Source organism: Aethina tumida, chromosome 5, assembly GCF_024364675.1.
Source record: "Aethina tumida isolate Nest 87 chromosome 5, icAetTumi1.1, whole genome shotgun sequence".
Lineage (NCBI taxonomy): Eukaryota > Metazoa > Arthropoda > Insecta > Coleoptera > Nitidulidae > Aethina > Aethina tumida.
The window spans coordinates 25,018,434-25,040,957 of NC_065439.1; the positions used below are offsets into that span (position 1 = coordinate 25,018,434).

Sequence of the window (22,524 nt, forward strand, 5' to 3'; positions counted from 1 at the left end):
TTTCACACATCAGAAGTATGTAATACAAAACTTGAAACAATAAATGTTTATAAAGTGACATTAACTTTTTAATGATCACATGTTCATCCATGATTTTCCAATAAAGTTGGAGTATTTGTTGTTTAATCTGTATCAGAAGTATGTAATACTGAATGTTAGTAGGATGTCATTGACTCTTTAATGATTACATGCCCACAATTTTCCTATTAAAATGGAATATTTGTTGTTTTTATTATTGTTGAATTTATCTTAAACTTAATGTTTTAAAATAGACAACTTATAAAAAAAAAAAACAAGATAAAATCATGGGAAAAACGTGATTAAAATTCTTCAGTCTAACAACAAGATTTTATATAATTTGTAGTAAATGGGACTTTTAATGGATTGCCACAAACTTTCCTTCAAGTAATAGTTGTACAATTACTTTTCATTATTCCTTAAAATTTATGCGCATTAAAATTTTTATGGCTCCATCCCGATATTATGATCATGCATAACATAAAATTTAACTTAGCACCTCGCCAGCTTCGGCACAAAATAATTTGATAACACTAAATGTGCCGTATAATTTATCTTAATACATTTTAAAAGCTAAAATTAAATTAAATTTGATACTTCCTCCGTGCCGTGGCTCATCCGCCGCGGAAAGTTTATCTAAAACCGGCCACATACGAACCCCGATGTTGATGTAAATTACACACGTGTGGCCGCGTTCAATCCAATTTCATGCACATTTTCGAATGGCGGCAGCAAACGTTTCGATATTTACCGTTTCCACCTCTCGACCTTAGTTGAAACAAGAACGAAAATGGCACGTAGCCGCACCGTATCGACTGCCGCCACCAATTTTTCTTCAGCCCTGAACTTTATGGAGCTGCAGCAAAAAACAACTGCTTCGCTTTCGATGCAGCTTGCGGCCGAATTAAAAATTTATTATCCAATCAGTCTTGATTGAATGAGAAATTTGGACGATTTTGATTCGTAGAACCACCGGACTTTTTTGATTGGGGCCTCGTGAATATTGCATGTCACGTGACACTATCAGATTGCAAACGGCTGCACCTGTACTTCATTGTGCATTAATGGTTCTGGGGCCGAAAAATTGAATTCGATTATGACACCGTGAGAGATTCCCCCGTCGGACCCGAAACTTAATGAGGAGTAGCCGATGGAATGGAAGCACTTGCCTCCATAAAACACAGTTATTACCATAAAGGATTGACGCAATAAAAAAGTAATCGTACATGCAAGAGGTCTTTCGATTGTATGTATATTTTTATTCAGCATAAAAAATAATAGCCTCGAGATGCTTATCTCCGAGGGAGATATATAAATAAAGAGCCTCTTTGGCTGGAACACAAAAGCATTTGTGTCTTGATACTGAAAGCGATAAGCCGATAGCAAAGAAAGGATGAACGGCCATGTTATTACATGTATTGTTAACGTCTTGTTTGTTATTAATTTTAGACAGTTCCCTCAACTTTTACATCCCCCAAATATTACTTTGCTCATCAAGTTATTCTATAAAAACTTTCAGTTTTCATAAAAAAATTATATAAAACCAATACTTCAGGATTCAAATGAAATCTTACTTGTTTGACAGTGTCATTCTGATTCAGATTCAGTAAGATTGTTTATAATTAAATTACTCTTTGCTGAACGGGTGTAGTGTAGTTATGTGACAAAATTGAATGTGCATATATTTTTTTAACTTTTAAAGAAGGTATAATAATTTAATTATTACATTTTCTTTATTATAAATTATAATCAGTCAACCAAAACAAACTTATGAATATAAATTATCAAGAAAATGAGTAGATATTATATGCAGATATCACAAATAACCATAGAGAAATCAGTTTTTTTTAATTAAAGTGTATTTTTATCGATGGCTTTCTCAATGGTTTGTATTTTAAAAAACAAACTCGTAAACTGATTACTAATAATAAATATGATAATAAAATAATATGATAATTATGATAAACACACTTGGAGTATTTTCCTGTTTAAAATTATTTATTTAATAAATGTATTTAAGACAGTATTTTTTTACTTTTATGTTTAAAATGATTCTACACAGGATAATTATGATTTAATATTTATTAAGATATAAATATCACGATCATTATCAGCAATTTCTGCAAAGAAAGATATCATCAGAATGATTATTATGTTTTATTTATGATTTATATAAAATTCTTCATCTGCCTTGATATATTTATTAGTTGCTAATTATTGCCATATATTAAAGTAAAAATATCACCATAATTATCAGCGATTTTTAATTATTATATTTAATTTATATATATTTTTTAATACAAAACCTGTTTGATTTGGTTTTTTTGGACAAACTGCTACTTCAACAGGTTTTTCAATGAATTTTAGCATAATAGAAGAATTTTGATGAACCTTGATATATTCATCAGTTATAACTATCATTTATTATTTCTTAAAATACAAATATCAGTCTAATAATCAGCGAATTCTGCAGATAGTCAGGTCACTTGGGTGATTATTATCTTTAATTTATATTTTTTATTACTAAAACCCATATTATTTGGTTCTTTTGAACAAACTGCTACTTCAAGACTTTTTTAAATTAATTTTAGCACAGAAGAATTTTGATAAAACTTTATACACTTGTCATTTGTTATTTCTTAAATTACAAATATGTTCTTTTAAACAAACTGCTACTTCAAGAAGTTGTTCAATGAATTTTAGCATAATAGAAGAATTTTGATGAACCTTGATATATTTATCAGTTATAATTAGCATTTATTATTTATTAAAATACAAATTTCAGTCTAATTATCAACGAATTCTGCAGACAGTCATGTCACTTGGGTGATTATTATCTTTAATTTATATTTTTTATTACTAAAACCCATATTATTTGGTTCTTTTGAACAAACTGCTACTTCAAGAGGTTTTTTAAATGAATTTTAACATAGAAGAATTTTGATGAAACTTGATACATTTATCATTTATAGTTATCATTTGTTATTTCTTAAAGTACAAATATGTTCTTTTGGACAAACTGCTACTTCAAAAGAAGTTTTTCAATGAATTTTAGCATAATAGAAGAATTTTGATTCATCAGTTATAATTATCATTTATTATTTCTTAAAATACAAATATCAGTCTAATTATCAGCGAATTCTGCGGATAGTCATGTCACTTGGGTGATTATTATTTTTAATTTATATTTTTTATTACTAAAATCCATATTATTTGGTTCTTTTGAACAAACTGCTACTTCAAGACTTTTTTAAATTAATTTTAGCACAGAAGAATTTTGATAAAACTTTATACACTTATCATTTGTTATTTCTTAAATTACAAATATGTTCTTTTGGACAAACTGCTACTTCAAGAGGTTTTTCAATAAATTTTAGCATAATAGAAGAATTTTGATGAACTTTGATATATTCCTCAGTTATAATTATCAATTATTATTTCTTAAATTACAAATATCAGTCTAATTATCAGGGAATTCTGCAGATTGTCATGTTACCTGAGTGATTATTATCTTTAATTTATATTTTTTATTAGTAAACCCATTTTATTTGGTTCTTTTGAACAAACTGCTTCTTCAAGAAGTTTTTTAAATGAATTTTAACATAGAAGAATTTTGACGAAACTTGATACATTTATCATTTGATATTATCACTATAATTATCAACGAATTCTGCTTTTTTTATTAACAAACCTATTTAATTCTTTTGAAGGTTTTTTAAACGAATTCTAAGAGAATAGAGAAGTTCTTAATTCAATTGATAATTATCACTTAATAATTAAGAAGGTATAAATTTCAAATTATCAGAAAACCACAAAAATGTCACACCAGAGTGACTATTATTTTTAAGTTGACTATTCCTCAGCTAATTTAAAGTTAAACTGTCTCCCTCTTATTGTACGTATGAGGTAAATGTTGAAAGATATATTTTTGGAGTCTTTCATATATTTGTTAGTTCGGTGTGTGCAGGGGAACAAGCATAACGGATTTATTGCCTGAAAATAGCGCAATGTAATGTCTTTTAATTTAACACGTCGACGTAATTCTTGTTCATGGGCTTATTGCATCAGAGAAAAAGCCTCCCCGCCATATCCCCATGTTTTACTATGTAGAGCGTGTCCCGGTCTTTACCGCTCTCCTTTTCATTATGTTTTCGGTTGTAATTCATTTGATGATAATAGACTTGTCTTGCACTCGACGTTTGTTATTGCTTAATTAACCTTTCTTCAAACACGAAACACACATATTATCTATTAGAAAAATAAATATTAGCGAAAAAAAAAAATTCTTAATGCGTGCTCTTTACGTTTCCAATTTACCGAATCGCATTTACCCTTTTAATGAATAAGTAAAACATCACGTTCGCCCAATCAAACGATTTTTTTATTAATGCGACGGATCAACGGTGGAACATGTGCCGATATTCGCAATGTTTGTCTTTCCCCCGAACTGAAATTATACTTTCGGAATTCTCATAATTTATTTTTGTATTGATTCACTTGATTAAATTCGACTCGTCGAACGACCGCAGCGAAAGAGAGAGACACACGCACACAGTAACAGGCGGAAACTGGAATTCCATAGCAAAATATTCCTCGATAACTGAATAAATATTAGAATTTTTATTTGGGCCCTTAGAGCGAAACACAATTACAATTTTAATTAATATTCTGTTTTCTCATTTTTTTTTTTTGCCTCTCTGCTCTCTCTCCCTCTCTCCGTCTGTGCTCTCCGGTTCAGTACAAATAAATGTGGAGCGCTTGAACAATGAGAGATTAAATGTAAACACAAACTTTGAGAGTTCGTTACGAATTGTGAATATCGCGGAACGAGGTGGGTTTCGGGGGTGTGGGGGTGGCGGCGTGCAAGGGGCCCGCCCCCGCATTTCCCGTTTGCTTAGTTCGAGCGCAGGATCGTGCTGGAGGATTTTTCAAATTGCACTCTTAATAACCACTTAAAACAAATAGGTTCGGAGTGTTTCCAAACCTGAAGTGCAGGAATTCAAGGGGATGTAGAAAAGAAAAAGAAATTTCCATTTTTTTTGGTAAACTTAATGATTGGGAATAATATTTTTAAGTTTATTTTGCAGGGAATGTATTACATTAAGTTTGAAATATCTTTTACTCCACAAACTTTTGCCAAGGTTATGCAATCAAATTTATCCTATGACAAAAAATTTGGACAAAATGTCTGAACTAGGTGGTGGATGAGATAAAACTTCCCAATTAACATTTTGAAGCTTCTTTGGAGACTCCAATACAACAATTTGTCCTGTCTTGTCATGAAGATGCTGATCATCTTTCCTACTTACTAAAGAAAATGTTCTTTGGGTAGTTGTTTCATGAACTGAATGAATTTGGGAGAAGCAATTAACTAAATTGATAATTTTTCCTTGTGACAGACACTCAATATGTGAAATTCCACGAACAGTTTTTAATACAACCATCAAAGACTTTTTCAAGAATTGTTCCAGCAGGATTACCAGCCTCAATCTATTGTCGAGATTGTCAAGAATTGTCAAAATCAACTCATGTTTCCTCAAATGAAACAATACATTCACTAAAGAACTCATTTGCATTGCGTGGAAGGGCCGAATTGGCAAATTTGTTGCATGAAGCCTCTTTCTAATGATTGATTCATCTCTGTTTAATGGTTGTCCCATTTACAAACATATTGCACGAAGATGTTACATGAGAATTATTTAATTTATTCGTTGGTATAGGTTTCAATATAAACTTTACTTCAACATATTAATTACCACATCAAAATTAAAGAAATTACCAATTTTACCCCAAAAAATATTTTAAATACAACATGAGGGAAAAAAATAAGGAACATATTTAGAAAGAGCATTAAAATAATTCAGTTTAGTACAAAAATGTTACAATATTTTTATTTTTAGGTTATGTAGAAAATGTAAAACCTCTGTTTTTAAGTTGGTAATGTCAAAAGTTACTAAAAGGTGATTAGAAAATAGAACTTATTCTACTTTTCAGCATTTTATTAACCAGTTTGACGATAAATTAGTCAATTTCTTTAATACATGCAGTAATAAATTGAAGGTCTTTAAATTAAATAATAAATTGGCATTTTATCTGAATGATTATTATGTTTAATTTATGTTTTTTTATTGACAAATCCATTTAATTTGATTACTTATAAACTACTACTTATAGAATTTTATTATAATTTAAATTGAGAAATTCTTGATTAACCTTGATATATTTATCACCAATTAATTATCACACTCTTAAAGCACAAATATCCTCATAATTATAAGCCCATTATTCAAAGATAATCATGATAGGTGATTATTTTGTTTAATTTATGTATATTTTTATTTTTAGGTTATGTAAGCAAAGTAAAACCATTGTTTTTAAGTTGGTAATATCAAAAGTTACTAAAAAATAACTAGAAAATAGAACTTATTCTACCTTTCAGCATTTTATGAACAAATTGGTCGATTTCTTTAATACATGCAGCAATAAATTGAAGGTCTCAAAATTAGATAATAAATTGGCATGTTTAAAGCAGCCATTAAACACTAAAATTAATATGAACTATTGCAACACATAAATCACTGGAAATAAATAAGGAAAAACCTTTTATGTAGATTTAATTTGATTTTTTTTTATAAACTACTACTTATAGAAGTTCTGTAAATTAATATTATGAATTTTGGGAAATTCTTGATTAACCTTGATATATTTATCACCAACTAATTATCACACACTTCAAGCACAAATATCATCATAATTATCAGCCCATTCTACAAAGATAATCGTGTTACCTAAGTGATTATTTTGTTTAATTTATGTATATTTTTATTTTTAGGTTATGTAGGCAATGTAAAACCTTTTTTTAAGTTTTTTAAATTGGTAACATCAAAAGTTACTAAAAAGTAACTAGAAAATAGAACTTATTCTATCTTTCAGCATTTTATTAACCAATTAGACCACAAATTGGTCAATAAATTCAAGGTCTCAAAATTAGATAATAAATTGGCATGTTTAAGGCAGCCATTAAACACTAAAATTAATATGAACTATTGCAGCACATAAATCATTGAAAATAAATAAGGAAAAACTTTTTATGTACACTTCACGGTTTATATAATTTGAATTATCGTCTGACATTTGTGCTCAAAACATTGACAGTTTTTCATGTGCATTGATATTCACGCCCTACCCTCCAGAACTGGCAAGACCATTTCCGAACAACTACGACGAAAGTAGGCCATCTTTTTGCCTCTAAAATCCATCGATAATCCGTCACTAATTTCGTCTAAGTAATTTACCGGCATTTCTTCGGCTAATTAACCTTTAAGACCTTAAAACTATTTTCACTGAACAACAACAAAACAGTCGTCCGGAGGATGACCATTTAAAATACGTTTTTATACGTAAAAGATTACTTTTTAAATATTCCGGGATAATATTTGTTATATTTCATGGAAAAATTATTCCCCCCGGTATCATAAAGCGTCGAACATAAATCTTCGGGAATGCTAGTTTATGGACCATTTTTTACATTTAACTGCGGCGGCATTTGAATAACCACTTTAAATTGTATTTTTTTTTTTTAATATATTTTAAAATAGGTGTACGTTCATCCTGTACCGAGTTAGATTTATCGGAAGTACTTTTTTTTTCTGCCAACCGGAGTGAAGCAATTAAAATGAAAAGGGCAATTATTTTTTATGTTATGTACTTTCACCTATGTATGTTACAATATTTTATGACTTGCTATTTTATTGGGATATAAAAAGATTACACCCTCCGTGTATGTAACAAGATTTATTATAAAAAAGGGGGGGCCGACTCACCCTCTTTCATTACACTGAACAATCATTAAAGATCCCCTCAACTGCAGAAAGAAAATCAATAGAGGGAACAGTGGCAACAACAGTGGCACTAATAGGAAAAATAAAACAGGTACTTTTTAGTAACTGGGTTATAAATTGTACTTGTGTACCCGGAAAAAAAAATATTGTTTGTACGTGCGCCCGTACACAAATTTTATTTTGATAAATAACAAAACTTTAACGAATATTAATGCAACTTTTAATGCATCCGCAGCGAGATGAAATATTCCGCAGGTCCGATTTATTGCCAAAACCATTTTTACATTAATGTAAATTTTACATTAAAAAGCGGCGAAACGTTGTTTTACACTTTAAACAAGTGCGAAACTTTTACAACAATTACTTGTTGTAAGGTAATTATTACATTTCGTGTCGCCTTAGAAAGTGTACGTGTACGAACACGTCGGGTTTATTTGTCCGAAGTTCCGAACGTTAAAAGCAATAAATCACGGAACAATAGTCCGCCAGATCCGGCGATATATAACAAAAAAAGGAGACAAAGAAGGGTTGTTGATGTGTTTTATTTAGATTTTTAATTTTCGAATGAACAGCGAACTTTTATTGGAGTTTTTGCGTCCGGCCTACAAGCGGGAATATTTTCGACGAAGTTATTAATTGTTCCTGAAACGCACACAACTTCGGAGCGAACGTTTGTTTCCACAATTTTCGGGTATGATTTCCCTTTAATTGCGAACATGTCCGCACAAATTGAAACACGTCCGCGTTTTGTGAACGAGAAACACTCGAAGTATTCAATAACCTACATCTTAGTGAATGTTTTTTTTTTACCCGTATTAGATTACCCAATTATACCTATACATTCACAATTTAATATCGTAATTATTTTTATTGTGTTTCGTTAATGTATGAGAAAGCCTGTTTGGTCTTATCGTTTTTCATTGCTTGATAATATTAATATTAACAAGAAACTATCGTTAATGATTACAAATTATAATTTTTTGCATTAATAATGCATGAGCATAACTTGTTTTTTTTATTAGTATATTAGAAAGTTTGTTTAACTGGCAAATTAATTATTATTTATTGCTTTATCGAAGAATTTATAAACTAATCAGTGTGTTTAAAGTCCTTATTTGTTAATCGTTTATTTTTATATAATTTTATTTGAATAACAAACTAATTTTAATTAATTTATGTTGCAGAGATCTGAAAACGTCGACTTATCATTGAGTATACCTCAATCAAATTTTCAAACCAACGGTTACGACATGGGGGATCAGGTAAGCGTTTTATTTTTGTTTATTCTTTCTTTTTCTTCTGAGACAAATTCTTTAAATTCTTTAGACTCTTTAGACAAATTTTTAAAACGATGGTTTTTGAATACTTCTTTTATTCTACTTTTTTTTAATTGTTTTTTTTTAATATTGGGGTATTAAGTAGAATAATATATAAATAATTATTTTTTTTATAATAATAAGTATATTTTACCTTATAAAAAGAATTTTTAATATTTCTTTATTTATGATATTAAGTATTACAAAAAGTATATGTACTTCTCTTATTGTTTAGACAAAGCAATTTATTCATTTCTTTCTCAAAATAAAACAATCGTTTATTAATTTCTTTACTTCTGGTAATAAAAAATTAGGCAAATAATTATTTTATTATAATTAACTTTTTTATACTCAAAAGAGACTTCTAAAATGAAGTCTAAAGTTACTCTTTTACAAAATATTTGAATAAGTAATGATTTTTTATATCTATTTTTTTTAATCTATATTTTGTAATTTTTGTTTCTAACTAAATATAAATAATATATACCTTTTTGTTTTAAAATATTTAGAAAAATAATTATTCTATTGTAATTAATTTTTATATAGAAAAGAGTTTATTGACTTCCTCCTAAAAAACAATATTTTATTAATATTTCCTTATTTGCGGTATTAAATATTAAAAATTAAATATAAACAATATAATATATACTTTTTGTTTTAAAATATGCAAAGAAATAATTATTTTTTATGTAGAAAAGAAAGATTTTATTTAATGTAAAATATTGATTTCTTTATCTTAAAAAGAATATTTTATTAATATTTCTTTATTTATGAAATAAAGAATTTCAATTAATTTTAAGAATGTTTCCCTTAAAATAAAAACAAAGTTATTTTTTATAATTTGGATATGTATTAATTTAAATCTCAAAATAAAAAAAAATAGTTTACTAATATTTCTTTATTTGTGGTATTAAAAGAATTAAACATTAAAATATTTAGATAAATAATTATTTTATTAATATTTCTGTATTTATGATATTAATTATTACAAATAATTTATGAATATTTTATTAATATTTTTTATATTTGTGGCATTAAATATTAAATATAATTAATATAATATATACTTTTTTATTTTAAAATGTATTATATATAAATTAATAATGTAGAAGTATTTTTTTATTAATTTTATTTTATATTTTTTTATGTAGAAAAGAAATATTTTATTTAATGTAAAATAGAGATTCATCTAAAAAAGAATATTTCTCTTAAAATAAAAATTATTTTTTATAATTTGCATATGCATTAATTTTTTTTAACTATTTTTTTATTTATATCATGTAATATAAAATATTTATTAATTTAATTCTCAAAATAAAAAACATATTTTACGAATATTTCTTTATTTGTGGCATTAAAAGAATTAAAAATTAAATATAAATGATTATTTTATTATAATTAGTTTTTTACAGATAAAAGACTATTGACTTCTTCAGAAAACATAATATTTTATTAATATCTTTCTTTATAATATTAAGAATTTCATATAATATATGAAAATTTCTCTGAAAATAAAGATGATGATATAATGTTCTGTGATCTTTTATTATAATTTTAAAAACTTTTCTAAAAATTTTCTAAATAAGAGTGTCAAAATAAAACAATGTTTTTTTTTATTTTTGTTATTAAATCTATCTTATTAAATAAAAATAAGGTTCTTTTTTATGTGTATCATAAAATATTTTGAATACAATCTTACAATTAGACAAAGCAAACGAAAAAAGAAAATTAAATGGACCCTTAAGAAGGGACCACGAAAGCAAAGCCGAAACAAAATGGGTCAGCCCGATATGTTTGCGGGCTAGTTTCAGAAATAAATACAACTTAATGGCAAAATAAAATATCATCGTGTAAAAGCGCCATAAATAAAAAAAAAACCTAAAGGGGGATATAAAGCGTGATCTTTTGATAAATCTTAATGGAGTGTACACTTACTTAACTATAAAAGGCACGATTCAAAATGTCGACATAAATTACATCAAACACATCGGAATTGTGGTGAATTTATTTTTAATACTGCCATAAACAATTGTTATGAACATCACTCTTCTATTTGTGTTGAAATGAAATCACCTTGATTTTGTCCAATGAACCATATTTGTCAAGTAATAAATTTCATTGCTAAACGGCTTAAATGTTTGTAAAAGTGGATGTCATATCACTTTCTGTTCTAGAGTCATTACAATAGTTTCGAATTGGAGTAAATAAACGTTTACCATTGAAATTGCCTTGATGTGTTGTCTATTAAAGTATATGGACACTAAGTTATTAAAACCATATGTGTTTACCACAATATTGTGGTGAATTTATTTACAAAACTACCATAAACAATTGTTACAAACTTTTTATTTAAGATGGAATGAAGTCACCTTGATTTTGTCCATTGAACCACAATTGTCATGTAATAAATTTCATTGCTAAACGGATTAAATATTTGTTAGACTGGATGTCATGTCATTTTTTGTTCTAAACCCATTTCAATAGTTTCCAATTAGAGTACTTTTCTATTGAATTTATTTTGATGTATCGATTAAACCATGTGCACCACAAAGTTATTAAATCCATGGAAGTAATCTTAATTCATAGTTTTCAAACAGTTAGGATTAATGGCTTTCAATAAGTACCAACGAGTGTAAACAAAACGTCTAGTGTGGATGTAGAACTGAAATCACCTTGATGTTGTCCATTGAACTACTCGTTGCACTGGGCACTGTCACATCAATCATCGGTGGTACTTGCATACGACCGTAGTTTAAAACGTTGCAATGGCGCGCTTTTAAATTGAATTTACAGATGGCTTTTGTCCTTTTTTTCCTTCCATTCTTCCATCATCGTGACGCTTGCTTCCAATGTGTGTGTGCACTCTGGAGCGACGCTCCGCCATGTGTGGTCCGAGATGTCAATATTACTACAAGACATGTCGGCCTGTTATCGGCTGTAAAATTCGAATCACCAACGTTCCTGTGTTTTTATGGAAATTGATTTTTTATTGGCCGACCAAATTTATTGCCCGCTTGGCATATTTGTTATTAAACGGTTGTTTAAATGCCGTTTTAATATGTCGGATTAGCGTAACAAAATGAACAATTTTGCAGGCCGCTCTTAAAAACGTAAAACGTCTCTTAAACTGGATTAAACGCTCCGAAACATGACTAAACTATTGATCGTGTGGAAGACAGTAAACAGCCGTGTCGGAACGACATCAGAAAATGATTTAAAAAAAAAACGAAGCCACGATGGAAGGGAACGAGGGGCGTTCAGGGGTAGGAGGGTTGGAAAGCCGGAGAATTATTCATTGTATTTAATTAGGCAAAACAATAAATTCGGCAAGGGCAATAAAAATGAGTAAAAGCTGATTTATAATGTTCATATAATTCTTCTTTATTTTCATACAAAGTTATGGCCCATATTTCTTGGCTGCCAAATAAATTACGTACAACGGGCATTCAGCTCAACTCTATTAAAGTTAGTTCCATAGGTCACCGGCAGGGCGCCACCGCCGCGACTCGCTTCCAACCGTCGAACGGAGCACAAAGCTTGACTCAGCCAGTACTTAACTTAAAATCATCCATTTCGTTCCAATAAATATTGATAGAACAACAAAGTCATCCATTAATAGTCGTAGATAAACATTTTTTTATGTCAGTTTAGTCATGGGCTTTCCCCGTTCTCAATAATGCCAACATCAAGAAAAAAATTTATAATTAAATAAATGTCAAAATGGAAAATTAATTACAACCTAATAAAATGGTCGGCTATTAAATTATAATTTTTATGAGTTGCAAAATGTCATACCTTGTCCATTTTCATGGCATTAAAATTAATTACAAAACGACGTAACGATTTGTTTGTTTATCAAACTGATTGAACAAGGTAATTGAACTTCCTAACTGCCAATTGTCCACTGTCATGTGATTTTTTGTTCTACTTTTTCACGTTATTACATAGTTTACAGTTTAAATTAGAAATCACAAAAAGAGTTTTAAGCGTTGTTTGGTTTGATAGCTTTGGAAATTTGACGGTAACAGTCGTAAAAAGATCATAAGTCGATTAAAGGGTCACTCAGCTTTACATTTTATGTCAGTTCAAAATTAATTGTTGTTGATATAAAATTTATAGTAAATCATGAACCATAAATAATGTTTTTCTAGAAATATCTAATTATTTAAAAAAATAATATTTCTTTACTTTTAATCTTTACTTATACTTATGAATCCAGATTTATTTAAATTGAGATGAGTCCATAAATCAGTTAAGTAGTCAAATAGTTCAAAGAAATTAATATTGAGTTATTTATATCTTCTGTTCCTTCACTTCAAAAAGACATTTCACATATTAATATCAACATAAATAAAGTAAACTACAGTTTGCTATTTTATTGTTGAAAGTTAAATTTTTAAATCACAAGTTAAATTGCAGCTATTAAGATTTTAAACATTAAACAAAAATATAAAAGAATATTTTCCATTGCTAATTTAGAAAATGTCACCTTCCTCCACTTCCAGTATAAATTTGTTGTGCACATTGATTTTTTACTTCTTAAAACTCTAATTATATTGTTATTTATTATATTTTCAGACATTTCACACCCCGAGCTTCGGCGACGAGGAGTTCGACATCCCTGCCATCAACCCCCATAACCCCCAGCAACCGGGCCAGCAGCAGCAGCAGCAGTCCCAGCAGCAGCCCCACTCGGGAAACGAGCAGCAGCACTACCAGCAGCCGCCGATGCAGGGCATGCAGCAGATGTCGCAGCAAATGAACCAGCAGCAGGACGCAATGGGGATGCACGATCCCACCGGGGGCTATCAGCAACCCTTATATTTATCTGGACCCGATCACGGAATGGTACGATTGCTTACAGATTGTTGGGTAACTCAGGTGTTTATTTAATTCATTGTTTGCAGGTGAACAGCTCGTATCACAGCCCCCAGCCAAACTACTCGATGAGCCCGGGCCAGCCGCAGCACAACAGCCAGCTGCTGATGATCCAGCAGCAACAGCAGCAGCACGCCGCCCAACAACAGCATGCCCAGCAGCAGCAACAGATGATGATGAGCCACGGTCAACCGCCTCCCGGAGCCATGGGACAATACGGCACGTCGCCCCAGCATCCTCAGGGGCGGGGAAACAGTCCTCCTGCCCCAGGACAGGAGCCCACCACCAGCGAGGATAGTGACGATAGTACTCCTCATCCAGCCATGGTGAGTATTACGCGTTTTAGAAAGGTTGTTAATATTTAATGCCCGTTTAAGTTCGAGTGCTGTTAAAAATGCAAATTTCCAACAACATCTCCGCTTATTTCTAGTTAAAAGCAACCTATATTATTCACGTTAAGTATATGATCATAGGACTGTAACGGGAGAGCGTCTCCTCAGCACAATCGTGTATGGCTTTGAATATTTAAACGTTCACCTGGTAACAAATGCAATCTAGAATTTTCTATCGAAGAGATTTGTAACTTTGTTTTTCTCGCAGTTTTCCCCATTAAAATTACATTCAAATGCACTCCATACGATTATTTTATTCATTACTTCACGTCCTTTGATGTTTTATATCATTATAAATTTTTAACGACGTCAAAGGAACATAAAAAGGAAAATAGATTAGGAAGGGGAATATTGCTCTCAAGTTCTGGAATATATTCATTCGAAGCTGGAAAAACTAATGGCAAAATAATGATACCATTTGTGGTTTCTTTTATTTAAAAACCCTTAAATAAATATAATTTATCTAATTATACATGAAAAAGTTGCATTATTTAATGGATTATTCGATTCCAAGAATTGAGATCAAGTTAGTTAACGAAAGAAACGACTAATGGTACGGGTTCTACCCCATTGTATGTAAATTCGGTCGTACCAATTCGAAAAAAACTGTCGATTCTAATCGTCGTCTTTTTGGCCATGCTGCAGATGACCGCCATGAAGAGACCATCGCCAGAACCAGCGGATCAAACCCTGGCCAAGGCACAGAAGAAACCAAAAGTCCAAAAAAAGAAGAAGAAGAGGGACCCGAACGAACCACAAAAGTAAGTCAATTTTTATTACCGTTCTTTACATTTACGACACGTCAGTTCACGGGCTAAAAACCGAAATGAAACGACGAAATTCGCTTTAGTGTTTTCCGAAAGGACCCGGACATAATGAGAATTTGCCGGGGAATTTTTAATAACGCACACAACAAAATAGTTTGAATATTTCGCGATAACTCCCATTATATTTTTATTAAAAGTTCGAAATTGGTTTCGCTCTTCGGGACCACCTGACAACATAATACGGCTTTTGAATTAATTTAAGTGAAAAAGTTTCCGAAACAATTTTAATATCGTCCATGAATAAGATTTGCAACGCGGCCAACGTTGGTTTACGTCAGACTGTGACCGTTACGTACGGTTAAAACTCCCTCGACCTCGGGGAGAACTGCCTGGCAAATGATGTAACTTTTATTTTTGTCAATTTTTTTAAATAAAAAAAGTTTGAGGGCTGTTTACGCATTCAAATTGACAACAGTGTGTTGGGGACACTAAGATGAATTATGTACATAACTCATTCTGACCTAAAATTTATTCTTGTCGGGGGAACCATTTGACGAAAAGAAATTTTATTTGAATAAACTACTAAAACTTTAGATGTTGGCCCAACCCAGAGTCGTAAAATTTTAATTAGTAAATGTGGGTGTCAGGTTTCCTGAAAAAAAAAACATATTTAATATGCGTATCCACAAAACGACACACAACGTAAGCCAAACGTATCGTTCGGAACCCCCGTTACATTTATTTATATTTATGCACGTCGTAACCCAGGGAAATAAAATGTTGATTTAAAAACCCGTTACCAGGGGGTGGTTTTATGAGTTAATATGTTTTCTTTTCTTTCCGCACTCCCTTTGAGGGATACGGATTCGATGCCAAAGTCCTACAGGAATATCCAATTTCGTTCTTACAAAGTACACACGCCACGACTCCAATAAAACTTTTATTCCATATTGAGAATCTATCTGATTTTAAAGAGAAATATCACCAGCCGCGAGTCGACAATATTTTATAACTTGCCGTAAACTTTCGTCCTAAATACGTCTCGCTGATGGAAAACAATCTTGGGAACCATGCGACCTAAAAATGGATTAAAAACGTAAGATCAAGTGCCTTGGAAAATTGATTTATCACTTGATCAAATTTATTTTTATATTTATGTGTTATTGGGACACACTTTTATAAATCTAATTTTAATTCAAGATGTTTCAAAATACTCTTAAAAATAAACTTGAGAGACAAAAGAAATGTTTTAGCAGTTCCCAACTTCGGTTCAATAAGTGATGTTAAAATTGAAATTTTACTTCAGAAGGCATTTTAAAGACCATGAAATTTTAAAAGGTGGAATGCAAGAGAATGAATGTACAGGATGTAGTAAGTGGCGCTAGTGAAAAATCGATGACGGAGCCGAAAACTGTGATTGAGGGATTAAAGCGGGGGGTGGAAAATTCCATTCCGTCCGGGGCCGTAGGAAAACAAGTTTTGCTTAAAACTGAAAACTCGACAGATTTATATTTCCAATAAAAGTTTTCCGAGAAATTTACTGAATTATTTATGTTACTTTCCAACTACTTATTATAAAATTCCAAAGTTCGCTCTACGAGGCACTTTCCATGTTCTTTATGTATTTATCTCGCGTGTAGTACCCAAAAATAAAGGGATTTAAAACTTTGCATTAAATATGGACGATTTTGAAGTTCTTATTAAAACATCATTTCATTTCCAGGCCAGTGTCAGCATACGCTTTGTTCTTCCGCGACACCCAGGCAGCCATTAAGGGCCAAAATCCGAATGCCAGTTTCGGTGAAGTTTCTAAAATCGTGGCATCCATGTGGGATGCTTTGGATTCGGAACACAAAAATGTAAGTACAATATTACCAATCAACTTTTATCCATTCTAATGCACATTTTTTACAGGTATACAAAAAGAAAACAGAGGCTGCCAAAAAGGAGTACCTCAAAGCTCTTGCCGCTTACAGGGCTAGTCTAGTATCAAAAGGAGCCGGTGAAAATGAGCCCATATATGGAAATTATGGTAAGATAAGCTACTTTATTTTATTTTTGTATCAGTATTAACATTTAAAAGAAATGAAATTTTGTTGAAAATAAATTACAAAAGTAGTGTAAGTTAAAATTACTTAAAAAATTCAAATCAATATTTTCTCTCTTCTCCATAAAATTTTAATGGATAATTTACGTGAATAACCCTCTATATTTCCCGCTATATTTTAACGTCTATGATTACATGAGTCTAGGTTTTATTATTGTCTATGGTTATAATGTGTCGCCATCTATTCACATAGTATTATATTAAATTTTAACTTTGCAGGATCTCATTACAGAAATCTGTATTGAGATCCTGAATTATTGTATGCTTAACCTAACCTCAAAATTGGAGTACATTCGTAATTTTTTATCTTAAACAAAAAAATAAATAAAATAAATATATAACAACTATTAAATTTGTCTTAATGAAATTACTTTTATTTACTGAGGGTATAAAATATTTTTTTAATTTCACTTTTTTATTTTCAATTCACTATTTTATTATTATTATAGTTGTATCTTATAATGTATCTAAGCTTTTCCAAATTTAAGCATAGTTAATTTTAAATTTGTGCGTTTTTCTAGGCAATTATAATGCAGGCGGTCCACAGTATGGAGGGTACACACCTCAGGGAACAATCCCCTCACCCCCAATGACATCAGCCCAAACCCCACCCACACAATCTCCTATTGGCAAAAAGCCACCGATGATGAGCATGCCGTCACCACAGCAGCCTCAGCACCCGAACATGATGCAGTCACCAATGGGGCCTGTGCCAAACCATATGGGCATGCCACCACACATGCAGCCCCAACAGCAACACAGTTATATGCAACAGGTACGTTTCCGAACGAGTCACGAAGATCGTTTGTTTAATTCATTGCGTTTTTTAACAGGTGCCCCAGCAGCAGCACATGCCTGTTTCGCCCCAGCAACAGCACGTGCCCCTGTCGCCTCACATGCAGCACCCGCCCCAACAGCAACAACAGCAGCAGCAGCATATGAGCCCTCCTCCCCCGCCCAGCGGTATGGTACCGTCGTCGCCGCCCGTACAACAACAGCCCCCATCAGGAGCGGTTGTGCCGAACGGAGCGGCCGCCGCCGCCCACCAACAACACCAACATCAACAGCAGCAAGCCGCTGCGGCGGCAGCGCGTGCCGCCAACTCATGCATACGCCACGGTTGCACCAATCCGGCCATCACCAATCCAGAGTGGGAGGATGAGTACTGCAGTAATGAGTGCGTCGTCAGCCATTGTCGGTGAGTAGACTTTTAAAGCAAGAAGCTTTTATGGAAGGAACATGTTATAATTTTTTGTTTCTTGTTTTACAGCGACGTGTTCACAACCTGGGTGAATGGCAACAAGAGCCAACCCCAGAACTTCTCAACAGTTAAATAAATTGTAGACTTAGGCAATGAAGCGTAAGGAGAATGAAACAAAAAAAATTATGTAAGCAATACAATACCAACCACTTTTTCTCGGTCAGATAAATTATATATTAAAATAAGTTTAATGAAACAAAATTATTATTGATGGAACGTTTCGAAAAAGAGAGGATGATGTACCAGGACAAGTGTAATAGTGAGAGGAATTTTAGAATAAGTGTTGTATATATAAAATGATAATCAATCTTTTTAGCGGTGAAGTTGCCTTGGTTGGAGCCTCCTCCGTGTCTCGGGGCAGGCTCTTGGGAACCAAACCAGCTTCACTACAATAGGTATACAAAATAAACAATATTATTGTAATACTAGTTTATACATTGTATATTATAAAAATGCACAAGTAATGTTTTACAAATGTTTAATTTGTAACAAAAGTTATATTGACAAGTGCTGTAATTGTACAATAAATCCAGAATCATTAACAAACCTTGACCTTATTGTACCATCACAGTGTATATTCTTATTAATATCTTATGAAGATGACGTCTCATTATAAAGTGCGCTGATACTACACAAAATACGTAATATAGAAAGATTCTTCCATTGTCAAAGTAAAACATTACTTGGTCCTTTATCATTAAGAAAATTTGTTAAATTTCATGCTATGTATATGCATGTATCCTTAAAAATTTTCGTAGTTAGGTATGTCCAAAGTACATAAGATTCAATATTTTAGTTGATATATACATAGTTATGTCTTTATTGTTAAATACATTTTTCGGAAAATCATGTGAATAAATGTGCGAATGAGAAAAAATGTCTTACCAAGATTTTCCGTTCCTTTGTACTGATTTTAAGGACTGACGTAAAAAGCAACTGTTAGACAGCGTTTTTAGTTTAGTTGTTAATAAATTGTATATAAGCAAATTAATTTTTTATTCATTTTTTTTATTGCAAGTCCTTGAAGATTAAAATTTATATGAAGGCAATAAACTGATAATTACGATTATATTGATATACGTATCCTGTTCGTTTTGTTAAGTTATGGATTGATGAAAATGCGAAAGGAGTGATAATTGTTATTAATTAAATTTGTATACATTTTGTACTGGTTAATTTCAGTGATTGTGTGATATTTGATCTTTGCTGCAACAGTAGCCGGCGAGTGATGAACTACTTTATATGAAAATTTAATTTTCTTGGACCAAAGTGATGTTTTTCCTTAATCCTCGAGAGTTGTACAGTTTTATTGAAGTCCTTATGATTTGGACAGCTGTGGACTCAATTATAATAACCGACGTATTATATTTTAATTTTCATAATTTTATTTTTCGAATTGTACGTCCCACGGCTATCCTAGAAAATAGTTTGTAGTGTAATTATTTTTATATCATTGACCAATCAGAATTACGCTTTTTCGTCGATGTATATAAACACTTTGCAGTTGTTACTTTACTGTTCTGATCTTCAAGCGGAAGTCCCTTTAGATTTTATTTTTGTTAGTCTTTCAGCGGGTAAACTTTGACCGGATTGTATTTTTAGTTTTAGCACAATTTAATTTTATAATCCCATCAAAATTATCCGATTAATTTGGGATTTGCATTTGAAGGTCAGGATTATTGTTAAATATTGTAGATGTGACATTTTTTTCGTAAACATCCCTATAGTATTAAATACATGGTGAAGGATGTACATATTTTGTGAATATGTTGAACATGTGCAAGGAGGTTGAATTGTCGTAAGCGGACCCTGTTAACGAATTGTTTTTTAGAACGCCTTTTGTTTTGGTTCAGTTTTTTCGATTCGACTGCTTAAGACAATTCTTATTCCGCCAGAAATGTAAATGAACTAGATAAAATACATATGATAATTATGTGAAATTTGTTTATTATTTTTTTTTTTGTTTGATTGAGTTTTTAATGTTTATTTTTTTGAAATACGTTTGGAACTAAGCAGTGTACCCAAACAATCAAGTTTATAAAGTATTAAAAAATATCGAATATATATTATTAAAATCATTATCTCTACATGAGCTTTAAAATATTTAAGTACAACTTATGTTCCACTATTACATTGTAAATATCATATTTTAACCTGATGAGCACACAACCTATACTATGTAATCAATTAATATTTAAAATAAATAGATTCTACTGAAATATTCTTTTATTAAACACATCCTTATACTTATATAATGTGTATCTAGACTCATCAATGAACAAACAATTACGTTATTCCTCTGCGATTCATAGGTGGTTATCGTTGGCCTTTGATCTGCGGGCAACCCGATGTTCCCAGCTAAGTTTCCAGGACGTTTTTTGGTTCTAAGATCAATACCAAGCACCCTTGTGATGTGAAATCTACTACACTTTGTGTAGTTGTTGTTTATTCAGATCATGCCATGTTCCAAAATTTGTTGACATTGGTTTAAAACATGTTCCCCTCTATTGGAGATTGGAACGGGCAAAACAAAACATTTTGGAACATGATTTTTCATGATTCACTTTTTAATCCATCCACTCAGCAGATATTTAACTCACTGCCAACACTGTTACAAGTAATCATGACAATATATCTGGTAAATAAAATATTGAATATATCCCCGAATATTTTCTTGATTTTTGCCAAAAAATAAGGAGGTTTTATATTTATATATATATATATATATATATATATATATATATATATATATATATATATATATATATATATATATATATATATATATATATATATATATTTATGGATCATTTATTAAATGATGATGAATTGATGATTATCAATATAATGTATATGCTGAAATAACTGAATACAATGAATATTTAAAATAACTCTCTACATGATTTTGTAGTAGAGAAAACAATAAATACTATAGGTACTGGCATCTAATTCCAGTAGTACAGCTGGTACTTTTAATATATTTTAATAAGTTGTCATAATTATGGCCACTACTGTATATACAAAGTAAAATACATTTAAAATACAGACCAACCAAAGCTGCAAATATTCAAATAATATTATTGGTCAAAATAAACATTGAAAATATTTTTAAATCTATTTAAACTAATCACAAAAAATAAAATATACATAATTTTAACATTAAAATAAATTTAAAATACATCTTCATTATTACTTATTTATTACATAAACAATCATGAAAAATAAGTTGCTGAATTTAAATACATTTTAAAATAATAAATTTAAATATTGTAAATATAATAATTATTATAATTCTGGTGTTAAAAGTTTCAACTCAAAATTTTTACTATTTTCTATGCTCATATTTATTGTATTAAAACTGAAACACAATAAAAATCTATTAAATATAACAAAATAAAGGAACAACACATATTTTTTATTTTATTATCTGTTTTAGCTTATCATAATTGTTATTTTTCTTTAAATTTAAAATATAGTAATGAGTAAGTAAAATATACAGCATTTACCTATTTAAAATTTTAGTGTTTAGTAATCTTAACTAAATTTACTAAAAAAATCTTACTGATGTTTTTAATTGGTTGTTTAAAAGTACTCAGAAAATAATTTTGTAATATTTTTTTTGGTGACTAATTAGTCTCACTACAAATGAGTGTCAGTAAATTATATATAAAGTATCAGTATGAAAATTAAATTATAATTTATATCTTCTTAAAATTTTTATAAATAAAATTTACTTAATAAAAAAAATTCTAAATCTAACTATAATTAGGATATGAAAATTACATAATAGTTAACAAGTTTATGGTAATTTATTTATTTAATAATCTGATTGCCTCAATACTTTATTTAATATATTTTATAGATAATTAAAACTTAATAAAAATTTATTGGAATGTATTAATAAAACATCATATTGATAAAATTGAAAACGTAGTACTTATTTT

At 30.3% G+C, this 22,524-nt stretch overlaps 1 protein-coding gene across 4 annotated transcripts in view; it reads left to right on the forward strand.

Moving 5' to 3' along the window:
- LOC109603480 (TOX high mobility group box family member 4-A) overlaps positions 1–20,799 on the forward strand; it is a 152,976-nt gene extending 132,177 nt beyond the window's left edge. For all 4 annotated transcript variants that reach the window (XM_049968277.1, XM_049968278.1, XM_049968275.1 and 1 more), the window contains 9 exons: positions 9,044–9,121; positions 13,754–14,023; positions 14,083–14,379; positions 15,091–15,206; positions 16,936–17,071; positions 17,127–17,244; positions 17,841–18,094; positions 18,153–18,517; positions 18,590–20,799. In XM_049968277.1, the coding sequence (XP_049824234.1) occupies positions 9,110–9,121; positions 13,754–14,023; positions 14,083–14,379; positions 15,091–15,206; positions 16,936–17,071; positions 17,127–17,244; positions 17,841–18,094; positions 18,153–18,517; positions 18,590–18,656 (1,635 nt within the window). In that variant the 5' untranslated portion in view covers positions 9,044–9,109 and the 3' untranslated portion in view covers positions 18,657–20,799. The remainder of the gene's footprint in view (positions 1–9,043; positions 9,122–13,753; positions 14,024–14,082; positions 14,380–15,090; positions 15,207–16,935; positions 17,072–17,126; positions 17,245–17,840; positions 18,095–18,152; positions 18,518–18,589) is intronic.
- The last annotated feature ends 1,725 nt before the right edge of the window (positions 20,800–22,524 follow it).